The sequence below is a fragment of the Molossus molossus genome, unplaced genomic scaffold (assembly GCF_014108415.1).
Source record: "Molossus molossus isolate mMolMol1 unplaced genomic scaffold, mMolMol1.p scaffold_m16_p_15, whole genome shotgun sequence".
Taxonomy (NCBI): domain Eukaryota; kingdom Metazoa; phylum Chordata; class Mammalia; order Chiroptera; family Molossidae; genus Molossus; species Molossus molossus.
Window position 1 is genome coordinate 25,137,011 of NW_023425350.1, and position 13,930 is coordinate 25,150,940.

The 13,930-nt window shown below is 41.0% G+C and overlaps 1 protein-coding gene across 4 annotated transcripts in view; it reads right to left on the reverse strand.

The window, feature by feature from the left end:
* Positions 1–7,876, reverse strand: part of ATL2 (atlastin GTPase 2) — a 62,033-nt gene extending 54,157 nt beyond the window's left edge. For all 4 annotated transcript variants that reach the window (XM_036262863.1, XM_036262860.1, XM_036262862.1 and 1 more), the window contains exon 1: positions 7,749–7,876. In XM_036262863.1, coding sequence (XP_036118756.1) covers positions 7,749–7,866 — 118 coding nt within the window. In that variant the 5' untranslated portion in view covers positions 7,867–7,876. The remainder of the gene's footprint in view (positions 1–7,748) is intronic.
* Between the last annotated feature and the right edge of the window lie 6,054 nt (positions 7,877–13,930).

Here is a 13,930-nt window from a genome sequence, read left to right on the forward strand (position 1 = left end):
ACAAAATAAACTGAATGACAAAGTAGGTCCAGAGGTGCCCAGCTGATGTGGCTCAGTTGGTACGGTCCCATGCACCAAGAGGTCACCAGTTCAATTCCCAGTCAGTGCACATGCCAGGGGTTGTTGGCTCAATCCCCAGTAGGGGGCACACAGGAGGCAGCTGATTGATGTTTCTCTCCTCGATGTTTCTCTCTCTTTCCCCCTTTCCCTTCTTCTCTCTCTAAAATCAATAAAAACATATTAAAAAAAAAAAAAAAATAGGTCCGAAGGCATGGATGCATAAAACAGAATGACAGATCTCAGAGAGGAGGGGGATGGAGTGGACAGGAAGAGATTAACCAAAGAACATATATATATATGCATAACCCATGGACACAGACAATACTGTGGGGAAGGCCTGAGGTGAGGTAGGGACTGGGTGAAGGAGGTAAAGGGGGGTAAATGAGGGACATCTATAATACTGTTAACTATAAATAAAAATTTTTAAAGAAATTAAAAAGCAAATGAAAAGGAATTTTGTATGCAAAAGGGCATTTACAAAAGAATAAGAGAAACACTGAGAGATGGTCAAAGAATACAAAAATAAAATAAATAAAAATAGTTCACATTCAGTTACCCTATTAAATTTTCAACATCAATTGTAATCAAAGAAATGCAAATGAAACAGTAAGATCTCCATTTTTACCTATGTTGGCACTTTTAAATAACAACACTCACTTGTAAACAAAGTTTATTTGTCAACAAGTATAAACCTAATCCTAATGGGAGACAATAAATGGTTGTAACCTTTTTGAATGGATTTGCTGATGTGTGTTTTCAATCTTGAAAATATACATGCCATTTGACCCACATATCTACTTTTATAACCTTATCCTAAAGGTCAAGATTTATTTACAAAGATGTTTAGCCAGCATCATTCACAAGAAATAACCCCACATTGAAAAGGAGAATTAGTTGAGTAGTTCTACAATGCCATTTAAGAAATTATGTGGTAGAGATTTAATCACATAGGGAAATACAACATGAAATGAAAAGGTAAATTACAAAATTACAGTAAGATCTCAATTTAGGAAAAACTAAATTATGCATTTAATAAAGGATATAAACTAAAAGATGTATACTAAAATGTCAGCAGTGGTTACCTACCACTAGTTGATATGATTTTCTCTTTCTTCCTTTTTATTTTGTGTTTTCCAAGTGTCTACAAAGATTACTGCTTTTAAAATTTTTAACAATTAAAACTTTTACAATGAAGTATGAATTACCATATTACTCCTATTAGGTAAAGAGCTGTGGTCACAAACCCTATTCAATCCATCACAAGCTTAGCTGTAACTTAAAGGCAGTACATTTTTATCTTAATTAAGCCAGCGGGAGTGGAGGGGAGGTCAGGGTCTGGGTGGAGGTGGGCAAAGGGGGGTGCAAATGGGGGACGTCTATAATAAAGTCAACAATAACAAAATATGTTTTAAAAGCTCAATCTTAATATCCAGTTGTAAGACATTTGGCATCAGCTACAATTGTTGACCTTTCCTTGACCTTCTAGCCTACTTTAGAATTTTTTTAAAACAATATCCAAGTGTACTGCCATTTTCCTGCAATAAAAAAGCCTCTCAACTCTAAACTCCACATAGTCAGTCCATAGTGTTACATTTATTTTTAAGTTAAAGTGCTGATGAAAAGAAAACAGCTTCTTCTGAAGATCTGAATAATAAATGTCTTTTAAAAAAAAAATCTAGGAACAAGGATAATTTTCCTGCCAAATTTCTCTGACTTATTCAAAAATCACCCCCCATTCTGATAAAAGTTAACCTAATCCAACTTTTAATATCTTATAAATTCATTCATTCAAATACAGAAAGAACAGCTTGGTTAGTGTGCCAATTTCACCCCCTTTAAGGAAGACTTTAAAGCTTCAAAGTACCTTCATAAATTATTATCTATATAATAATAAAAAAAAATTGTAAAGACCTGTAAGTTTGCTAGGGTTAATATTAACTATGGGGGCGGGGGCAGTGGATGTTATTACTAAGTAAATCCAAGCCTCCATTCTGAAGGTCATAGGAAGTTTATAAAACTCAAAAGTAAGTCTGTGGTTAAAATAACTTTGTTCTAATCACTACCTGTGACTGTATTATAAAACTGATTACATAAAGTGGGGAAAAACTTTTTTTAATTGGTTTGAGATAGGGGAATGAGTTGAGAAAGGTGGAGAGGGAGAGAGAGAGAAAAACATCAATTTTTTGTTCTACTTATTGATGCATTTATTGGTTGTTTCTTGTATGTGATAATGGTTAGTGTAATATCAAGTCATTCATTTTTTAGGCTTTCTTGTCCATAACAGACCCTAGTTAGATTTCGCACATCTACTATTTAAAAAGCACTCTACTTGGAAACTGCCATGACCTTAACCAAAAAATTAATTCATATTGAATCCTGTAATTGAAATAAACAATTTCAGACTATTTTGCCACATGATTGATTCTCTAAAATGCAAGTTTATTAAAATGACAGCAGAAGCATGAGTGTTTATTTTTATCTTATAAAAACTAAACAAAGGCCTTTCCAGTCACCTATTTTACAAATTAACTTTTAGTTCAAAGTCACATCTTAGATAACCACACATTATAGTAATTACTATCATCAGTAGAATGTTTTCCACTGGCTTAAGCAGTTTTATCACATTTAATACTCACAATAACCCTAATCATGAACAATGTATCACCATTTTACAGATAAAGTTAAAATTTTACCTACCACCCTTGCCCAAACTAAACCTCTGTCCACATTACAGAAAAACAATTAGAAGAGACTTTCTGATTGCAAATATATACATATAAATAATAACACAAGCAGTCAAATTGGCACATTCTTACATATATATTACTGTGCCTTAAGCACAGGCAACTTTACAATTTACAAAACACTTGTACCTTTTCATCTCATTTGTTTCCCACAACAGCCCTATTAGGGGATTATCATCACTATCATAGATCATAGGCTTTAAGTCTCAGAGAATTTAAGTGAAGTCACTCAGGATTTGATTCCTCCTTCTTTTTCTATACACTATCTTTCTTCTCTTTGGCTAAAGAAACATTATGCCACAATCTGAGTATCATGCAATAAAAAGATGAATGTACTAGAGATCCCAGATAAGCAACTTTCATCGGTTACATACTTCATCAAGTTAACAGAGTTACTGGTTATTATAAAACCAATCATAGAAACACAAATTGTATGAATAATTTTCATTAAGGTAGTATGTTAGCAAGGGAATCCCCTAGATTCTACTTGTACTGGCCAGAAAACTAAATCCAAAGTCAGTCATAAGTACAAACTATCTCCTTGGGTATATATAGGATATATAAATTAGTCTTTCATGATTTAACAGTGCTTCAAATAGACATCATTTGCCCATAAACCAACTACCTTACAGCCATTTGCTTCAGAGTGGGTAATGACAGTGGCTACTTACATACATACATTTCTACAAATATCTACCCAAGTTTAACAAATATGTGTACACCCAAACACAGTGATGTGTTTAGCAATAACTTGAAAAATCATTTTTAAAATAGTTATCTTGGCTCTGCACTAATGAACACTTCATGCTTCTCAATGTCCACAAAGAGTAAAATTGTTCTACTTCATTACTTCTACTTCTTTCTACAATATCTACCGATGACCTTCCTACTTTAAAATTTCCCACTCCCACCCTGGCCAGTGTTGCTCGGTTGGTTGGAGCACTGTTCTATAAACCAAAAGGTCATGGGTTCAATTCCTGGTCAAAGCACATACCTAGGTTGGGGGTGCAACCTCCAGTTGGGACGAATGCAGGAGATAACGGATCTATGTTTCTCTTTCACATCAATGTTTCTCTCTCTCTCCTTTCCTTTCTAAAATCAATAAACATATCCTCAGGTGAAAATTTTTAAAAAGTTTCTTTTAATTTCCCAGTCCACTTAGTGAATTGCCCCATCTTCACTTTTTTTTCCCCCTAATCCTCACCAAGGATATGTTTTTATTGATTTTTAGAGAGAGAGGAAGGGGGGAGAGGGGGGGAAGAGAGGGAAGGAAGGGAGGGAGAAAGGAGAGGGAGGGAGAGAGAGAGAAACATCGATGTGAGAGAGAAACATCCATCAGTCGGAACTCGCAACCTACATTTGTGCCCTGACTAGGAATCAAACCTGCAACTCTTTGGAGTACTGGACAAAGCTCCAACCAACTGAGCCACTCAGCCAGGGCCTCATTTTTACTTTTTTAACAGCCCTATCTTTTCATTAGTATGATTTCAGACTTCATTCAAATTTTTACTCAGTGATCTCTAATTACATGACAATTTTCAATGAAGAAAGGCCTCCTAACCTCCTCTAAGGCTGGTGAGAAGCAGCAGTAAGAGTGTGCCTGAGTAGTTTCTGTGACAAGTTATAATCACTCGCTGCAACAGAAATAACTTGATTCCCTCACAGGAAGGTTTAAGAAATAAAATAAAACCAAGATGTTTAAATTGCTTTATAAAGTAACAAGTATCCTATTGCCATGATATTTTCAGGTTGATGTTTTTCTTTTTCTGCTATCCATTTTTTAAGAATATATTTTTATTGATTTTTAGAGAGAGAGGAAGGGAGAGAAAGAGAGAAACATCATTCAGTTGCCATCCAAACACACCTTAACTGGAGATCGAACCCACAACCTGGGGATGTGTCCTGACCAGGAATCAAACCAGCCACCTCACACAGGACACTCAACCAACTGAGCCACACCGGCCAGGGTTCTGCTATCCATTTTTAAAGCTACTGGAGAAAGCCTTCACTGTCTTCTGTATTATGGGTGCTAAGAGTAAAGGATAGCAAGAAACTTACATGACTAATGAATTCTTTGGGGAATCAAGTTCAGTTATTCTCTATATTCCCAACTATCTTCCGGAAGTTAAATAATGCCCAAGAATGTGAACAATACACCTGAACTTTGGAACTCCAAAATGGCTACACACATTACACTTAAAAAAAAAAAAAAAAAGCTGTTTCCCAGGACCCATTCCAGATAAAACTTCCTTTGGTAAAGCTATAAACTACCATTACAAAAAAGTTGAACTTGTTCCTATCCCTTACATATGTGGCTCTTAAATCTGAGATCCTGCCAAAAGGCTTTGCTTACAATTGTATGTGAAACAGATCTTCCAATGAAGCATAAACAATTTTTTAAATGTATATTGCTACTAAGTGTCAAATTTTTTTAAATGTCTTAAACTAGGTGACAGTCTTCCAGGTGGATGCTCTCAGCAGCTTCTTTGTATCAGATGGAAAAGTCACAATTTTGAAAAAATTCTAACAATTTCATTATTTTTACTTGTGAATATTCAGAAATTTTATCTTAAAGTTATAAAACAGTACCAAATGATAAAGGAATTCCGAAATAGGTGCACTCGACTTAAGGCCAGAATTTCATTTTAAACTTGTTAATTTTCCTTGTAATAAATACCTCTGTACTCCAAAACAGTTCCTTCTTTCCCCAAAAAATAATTTCAAAGGACTTTGAAACACTTGACAAAATAGGTTTAATCACTTCCACATATTCCTATCATCCTACAAAGTCATTAAAATATCAGTGTTAGTGCTTTATAAAGGTCCTACATTTCCTAAAAAAGAGTAAGCATTTCTCTTTAAAGAGAAACAAAGCATCTTCCTAAAACTAAACTACTGGAATTGCATCTAACTCACCCCAACTTAGCTCTTCAACTTTACTTATCCAGAAAGCAGAGGGAGACAGTTTATACAGTCAAAACTAGATGAGTCCCTATTCATTCACAGCCTGTTTGCTCTTACTTTAAACACAAACCTACAAGTTTACTTGGTTTTTAATGTAGTAATGGGTGACTCAGAGCAAATTTGCAGGGAGAGGGACTGTTTTAGGCATTAATTTGCTAGGAATGACTATTAAGTGAAGGCTAATTGAAGAAGAAGAAGAAGAAGAAGAAGAAGAAGAAGAAGAAGAAGAAGAAGAAGAAGAAGAAGGAGGAAGAAGGAAGAAAGAAGAAAGAAGAAAGAAGAAGAAAGAAGAAGAAGAAGAAGAAGAAGAAGAAGAAGAAGAAGAAGAAAGACTAAAATCTGTGAGCATTTAATAAATGGTAAGCCCTGTTTATCCAGTCTTAAGGATTGCATCTCTTCTCAGTGTACCGCAGCATAAAAACGATGTTCATAGCCATGTTATGCTTCTGATTAGACAAATACATAAAACACTTTGAAACTACATCTAAAACAGTTACCTTAAAAAGAAAGATATATAGACAGACACACACACACACACAAATGTCCCTTAGGATACAAAAGAGCTAAATTAACCTATCCATCAGCTTTCCAAGATAATTACTTGAGAATTCCAACCAGAAGCAATCTAGGGCAAAACTTTTTTTTTTCCCCTATGTAAACACTTCTGTCACGTGCTTTGGTTGACAGGTAATAAAATAAACTTTGGTCCCTGTCCTTTTTCCTTTATTAAATCTCTACAATTTGTCATCACCTCTGACACATTCAAGGGCTACCGTGAATGATGCAGTGTATTTCATATAAACTTTTGTATTAAAGTGAATCTTCATAGTTAACGTTTTATCAAAGTGTTTTACATTTCATCTCAGAAAATCTTTATCAGATTTTGGAAAGAGAGAATTCTGAAAAACTCAAGTTCACATTTAGTGTAAATTTTTATCTATGCCATGGCCATACTGACCTAACTGTAAGCTTCTATTATTTATAAGCCGTTGAAAACTTCATGCCTTTAAGTATCATCAAAATTCTCAATCAGAATTTCATGCCTTCAACTCACACTACAGTGAAAGATCAAATGCTAAACTCCTAAAAATAGGGGTGCTATCAGTGAGAGGGACACAACACCACTCGGCTGCCAACGCAAAAGTGTCTCGAGAGGGCAGGTGCGCTCCTTGTACACATACATACAGTAGGAACTCAATTCAGCAAAACCGGGGAGCGAAGGATCAGGTGACTTCACACCAGACACTTTCAGTCTGATCGGGGCTTACTATGGTCTGAGTAACTGACTCGTAAACGGCTCGTAACCCAGTTTGACAACTAAATCTGGACTCGCAACCTAGCCACGCGCAACCTCGAGGACGGGTCCGGGGCGCCCCGGAACGCGAGCGCCCAGGCACAGCCCGGCCTGCAGACTGCCGTTCGCTCCTGGAAGGGTGTGCAGAGCTTTCCGACCTGGGAGCGAGGTGCCCGCTCCCCACGCGCGCTCCTCCTCCGCGGGGCCCATCACTGCCCAACCCTCCCTCCCTTTCCGCACCGGGGACACAGGGCAGCGAGTGCCCGCCGAGTGACAGGTCGTCCTGCCGCGCCCGGAACCCTGTGGGACCGAGCCCCGCCGCCGCCGCCGACCTCCCGCGCCCGGGTCTCCGGCCCCGGCTCAAGGCCGCCCCCTCAGGCCGGGGCGGACGCAGCGGCAGCCACGCGGCTGACGGACAGGGGGCCGGGCCGGGCAGAGGCGCGCGCGCCTCCTGTCCACCCGACAGCTGCGGGATCTGCGGCCCGCGGGGCGCCCCTTCTGGCCGTGCCCGGCGGGAACACGGGGCGCGGCGGGGTTTAGGCCCGGCGGCCCGCCGCGGCGACAACTGGAGCGCTGAGCCCGCCGCGGCGACGACCCCGCCGCCTGCAGCCGGAGCCCGCGAGCCCCGAGCGGCCCGCGCCCTCTCCCCACCCGCGCCCTACGGCCTCCGCCCCGCCGGCCCGTACCTAGCAAGGTCGTGGACGAGACGTGGTTGACCCCGGTGCTTGGGTCGCTGGTCCGCCGCCGGCGCCGCAGCCCCTGGTGCGGCTGCTGCCTCCGTGATACCTCGTCCCCCTCCGCCATCTTGTACTGATTTAAAATTAACTCCCCACTGACGTCAAACGGCGCCGCCGCTTTATCAACCTCCCGGGAGCCGGCAGGCGCTGGCGGGTCCTAGCGCCGCCCTCGGAGACGCCTCGTGTCCTCCCCACGCCCTCCCCTGCCACGCCCATCGGCACCCTCGCTCCGCCTCCGCGCTGCTGGCCCGCAGCGGGGCTTTCCTGGCCTTTCCCTGCCTGGAGGAGTTGGGCGGCGCGCCCACCGCCCCCGGCCCACAGCCCCGCAGCCCTGAGCCGAGCCCACACCCCCTTAGCGCTGGGCTGGTCTGCACACACCCAGAAGGGTTCTCCTTAGAACCTAGTCCCTCCTTCCCAAGCCAGTAAACCAGTTCTCTTGACAGCTTTTCTCCGTAAGCGTTGACGCGTGCTTTGCACGTGAGGTTGCTTTCGCACTCCTTTCCTTCTCACCTTTTTATCCCCACCCCCTCCTCCACAGCTGTTCCCCTCCTCCCTCCCTACCACCCCGCCAGCTACTGCTTGCGCCCTGCTTTTCTTCCTGATTTTTACTCACACAAGTCCCTGACGTTGCTTCCCCTCCTGAGACCATCCTATGGTTTGTTTGCAATAGCTCCGGTCTTCTTATAAGACCCTCCCCGTATCTTCCTAACTGTTCCTACCCTTGCCCTCCACCTGCTAGCACCGTGCAGGGGCAAGCCAGAGAGCACTCCAGTCAGAACTTGAATTGTGGCAGCTCCCTTTCTGTGATGAACTTTCTCGTAGGGATCCAGGTACTGTAGAAAGTTCAGGTTCTTTAAAAAATAGCCTGTGAGCCCTGGCTGGGTAGCTTAATTGGTTGGAGCATCTTTCCAATAAGTCAAGGTTATGGGTTTGATCCCTGGTTGGAGCACATAGAAGAAATCAACCAATGAATGCAAGTAGAACAACAAATCGATTTCTCTCTCTCTCTCATAGCAATACATTTTTAAAAATTTAAATAGCCTGTGGAGACTTCTGTGATATACAGTATCTATTCTTTTGGGTTTTCACCATATCAGCAATTGCATTAGAAATTCCTTTTCTCTAGGAACAGACTGATGGTTGTCAGAGGGGAGGGGAGTTGTGAGACCGGATGAAGAAGGATTAAGAAGTACAAACTGGTAGTTACAAAATAGTCATGGAGATGTAAAGTACAGCATAGGGAATATAGTCAACAATATTGTGATAACTGTGTATGGTGCCAGGTGGGTACTGGAAATATCAGAGGGAACACTTTGTAAAAATATGATTATCTAACCACTATGCTATAAACCTGAAACTAATACAAAATAATATTGAATGTAAACAGTAATTAAAAAATAAAATTAGGCCCTGTCTGGTTTGGCTCCGTGGTTAGAGCATTGTGGGTTTGATTCTAATCAAGGGCACATACCTAGGTTGCAGGTTTGATTCCTGGCCTGGTCCAGTAGTGCAGGAGGCAACCAATCGATGTGTCTCTCTCACATCAATGCCTCTCTCTCTCTCTCTCTCTCTCTCTCCCCCTCCCACCTTTCCACTCTCTCTAAAAATCAGTGTAAAAAAATATCCTTGGGTGAGAATAGACAAAAAGAAAGAAAGAAAGAAAATTCTCTCTCCTTCTTCATCATGTGCCCCTCTCCCACTTCTCTCTCTCTCTCTCTCTCTCTCTCTCTCTCTCTCTCTCTCCCCCCCCCCCCCAAGCCATTTACAGCCACAGTGAAATGGTCATTTGCAAGCCAGGAAGACACTAGACACCAACCCTGATGGCACTTTCATCTTGGACTTCTTACCTCCAGAAATGTGAAAAAATGTCAATTTTTCCCTGGATTTTTTTTTTATCCTCACCTGAGAACATTTGTCCATTTTTTGTTCAGATAGAGTGGGAGGAAGAGAGAGCGAGAGAGAGAAACATTGCCGTGAAAGGGACACATTGAGTGGCTGCCACCCGCACAACCAACCAGGGCCAGGGACAAACCACAATCGATGTACGCACCCTTAGCGGGAACCAAACCCAGGTCTCTCTGGACCACAGGTCGATGCTCTAACCACTGAGGCAAACCGGCCAGGGTGAGAAAATGTCAATTTTTTAAAAATTTATTTTAGAGAGAAGAAGGGAGAGAGAGAGAAAAAAAAAAAATGGCCTGCCATCCCACTCATTTGTGCACTCATTTGTTGCTTTTTGTGCCCTGACCGGGGATCAAACCCACAACCTTGGTGTATCGGGACAACACTCTAACAAACTGAGCAACCCAGCCAGGACAGAAAATGTCTATTGTTAAAGCCACTCCATCTGTGGTATTTTGTTTTGGCAGCTGGAGCTGACTAATAAAGTGTGCATTATTAATCCAGCTATCATTGTGGGCAACTGAAGTGTAATTTTGCAGGGAAATTCTGGGAATTGGTACACCTAAGTTTTATCTCTACCCAAGGGATGAAGTAGCTAGGATTTCTGCACATCAACTCATAACAGAGCTTGGCTGATGACTGCTCCCTTGGGTTATTAATTTCTCCTAACATCTAGATACACAGTAACTTCCCACAATTTAAGGGGGGAAAGGGGACCTCAGAAACACATGCAGATACCAGCCTTTGGAAACTTGGTGCCGTTAGTGAGACTATTGACGGAGATTTGATGCATTTGAAGCTGCATATAATAAACTTACTCCAAGGCAGTTTCAGAAGCTGTCCAGGAGATTTGACCTTATTCAAATCAACATCTACTCTTTCATCTGCATCTTGCTTCCTTCCCCTGACCCTTTCACCTAACCACAGCAACCTATCACTAGGGCACGCAGTATGTGTTCTGTGCCTCAATCACACCAAAGTTATACCGGTAAATGACTGCAAAAGCCCTTCATGCAAATCTTGAAAATCAATTACAGAACTCTATGAAGTAAAAAAGAAAAAAATTTTTAAGAAATTTCTTTCTCTGGTAAAGACAGGTAGACAGGTGTCAAAATTACTGTCTCGTGCAGGTTTTCTCACATGTCTAAAACTCACAGCCTTTACCCTGCATGATCTCTAGGAAAGGATTGGTGTCGACGAAGCTTGCAGTGTGCCATTCTACCGGTGTTTTGTAGGGCTGGTGGTTTTTTCACTTGTTTTCTTTCTTTATGGAAAGGGGTTTGGAGCTCCTCCTGGACTTTCTAACTCCCTGCATCCTGGTTCAATACCCCTGGGGCAGCCTAAGCCCCAAGCCATAAATTTTGCTTGATGATGGATTTCCTTTCATAATTTCTCTATGCGGCATCTACTTAATAGTGTCCACAGTCTGCTTCATGCAAGGTATCATCTTGGGCATGAGAGAGGATGCAATGATGAGTATTTTTGCTGTCAAAAATAAACTTCCAGATAGAATTAGTAATTTAGCACTGAATGAACTCCAGCAGGGACACCACTCCCAAGAGAGTTGGCCAGTGGGTGTCCTAACTGGTGTCTTTCCTACTATAGTAGTCCCTCCCTAATCTGAGAAAGGAGTACATTCTAAGATCCCCAGTGGATGTCTAAAACCATGGATAGAACTGGACCCTGTACATACTATGTTTTCTCATGTATGTACATACTTATGATAAAGTTCAATTTATAAATTAGACACAGTAAGATATAAATAACAGCAATAATAAAATAGAACAGCTATAACAATACACTGTAATACAATCTATATGAATGGCTTTGGGGCCATTGTTAAATTAAATAAGGGTGATTTGAACACAAGCACTGTGATACCATGACAGTCAAACTGATACCTAGACCACTACTAAGTGACTAGCAGGACAGCATGAGATTTCATCTACAATCCTCAGAAGAGTGTGCAAATTAAAACTTATAAATTGTTCATCTCCAGGTAGACATTGTAAAAACGTCCTGCTGCTTGCCTTTTTCCTGCAGATCCTCCACACAGCCCTAGGCTTGAGTTTTCTTAGGTGAAAATCTGATCATGTGACTCCTCTGCTCAGGATAAAGTCCAACCTTTCAGAATAGTCCTTTCATGTTTTGGGCCCAACCTGTGTATCGAGCCTCATTTTTCACTACTCTGTCAATTAGTTCTTCATTCTTTCATTTAGCAAATGAATTATGACACCATTGAAATGCTAAGAGACAAGTAATGAACAAGACAGACAAAAATTGGTTTCCTTGTTTTTTGTCTGTTTCCACACTGCACACAGACCCCTCCACCACAACTAAGTGAGGTCCAGAAGCTCAAAGATCGCTATGTACCAGTGCCTAGTACATAGAGAGACCTCAAAAAAATCTGTGGAATGAATGAATGAGTTATAATTCTGATTCTACCACTGATTCTCTTAATGTTTCTAAACTTCCAGGTCCTCATTTTTTGGTAACTAACTATATAACAGGATTCTAATGGGATCAAATTGAATAATGTATTGAGGGTGTTTTCTTGACTATAATATAGCTCACATTTATGGGCTCTTTTACTGTTCCAGGCACTGTTTAAAATACTTACATATGTTAAGTCATTTAATCCTTACGACAATCCTAAGAGGTAAATGCTATTGTTATTCTCATTTTACAGATGTAAAAACTGAGGCACCAAAAGGTTAAAAAAAAAAAAAATTGCCTATTTAACAGCACTGGCATTTGAAAGCAGGCAATCTGGGTCCAGAGTTTATGCTTACATCCACTATAATTGGTGTTCAGCTAATAGACTGTAATCCCAAGAGGGCAGAATCCATAGTAGGTACTTTGGGATTCTGCCCTCAGTTAATGTACATTGCAAAGACACCAAAGTAGAATGATCATACCTAGTGCCCAGTCTTAGTCTCTAATACCATTCACTACTAACTGGAAACAGGAGTCCTTGGAGAAATGGCTGATTCTAGAGCTAGAGCAGGGTAGGCACAAGGTGAACAATGAGCATCATTTTTTGTGGCAGAAATTAAGGAAAGACTCAAAAATATGATGGAGCATGTCACAAAGACAAAAAAGTCAGCTTTAAGAGGCTCCCACTTAGGGACCAAATTAGGAACAATGTAATTTGAGCACTAAAATAACTAAGGACAATAATGAATTATAGATCTTTGGGAAGATAGGAATCTATCAGTCTATACTAATGATAGATAGATGAGAGATAGGTAGGTAGATAGGTAGGTAGGTAGGTAGGTAGGTAGGTAGATAGATAGATATGAAGGGAGGACTTCTGTTTACAGTAAAATGCTGAGGATCAACTGGTAAATGTGGAGGAAGTGCTAGAGTTGGACAGTCATCAGTTTGCACCCATGATGGCAGACATTGGTTCAGATAAGCATCATCAATGGATGCTAAATCTAGGGGGGAAGATTCAATGAAAAGCAGAATATTTGCAAGTCTTAAAGGTTCTCTTTACATTTGCTTATTAATTGCAAGGGAAAATGGGAACCAATACCATGTAGAAATCAGATGACACCTTGACTACATGATTAAAATTAAGATCGCCAATGAGGAGGCAGATGGACATAATATGCCTCCAGATGTCATGCCCTGAGAGAGACACAATATCACTTACATAGGATTTTAGTTTGGAATGAACCTAACCATGAGGGAACCTAAGACAAATCTACAACAAGCAACGTGCTATGTAAAAAACAAAACAAGACAAAAGAGGGAGGTGTATTCTTCAAAAACCTCAATATGATAAAAGATAAAGAAAGGCTGTGGAAATGTTGTAGATCAAAGGAGGCTAAAGAGACATGATAACTGCCCTGGCCGGTTTGGCTCAGCGGTTAGAGCGTCGGCCTGCGGTCCAGAGAGACCCGGGTTCGGTTCCCGCTAAGGGCATGTACCTCGGTTGCGGTTTGTCCCCGGCCCTGGTCGGTCGTGCGGGTGGCAGCCACTCGATGTGTTCCTTTCACATCGATGTTTCTCTCTCTCTCTCTCTCTGTTCCTCTCTCTCCCTCCCACTCTACCTGAACAAAAAAAGGAAAAATGTCCTCGGGTGAGGATAAAAAAAAAAAGAGAGAGAGAGATGATAACTAACTGCAATATCTAATCCTAGATTACAGGATCCTGGTTGGGGTGGGGTGATGAATACTATATAAAGGATACTATAGAGTCAATTGACAAAATTGGAATATGGA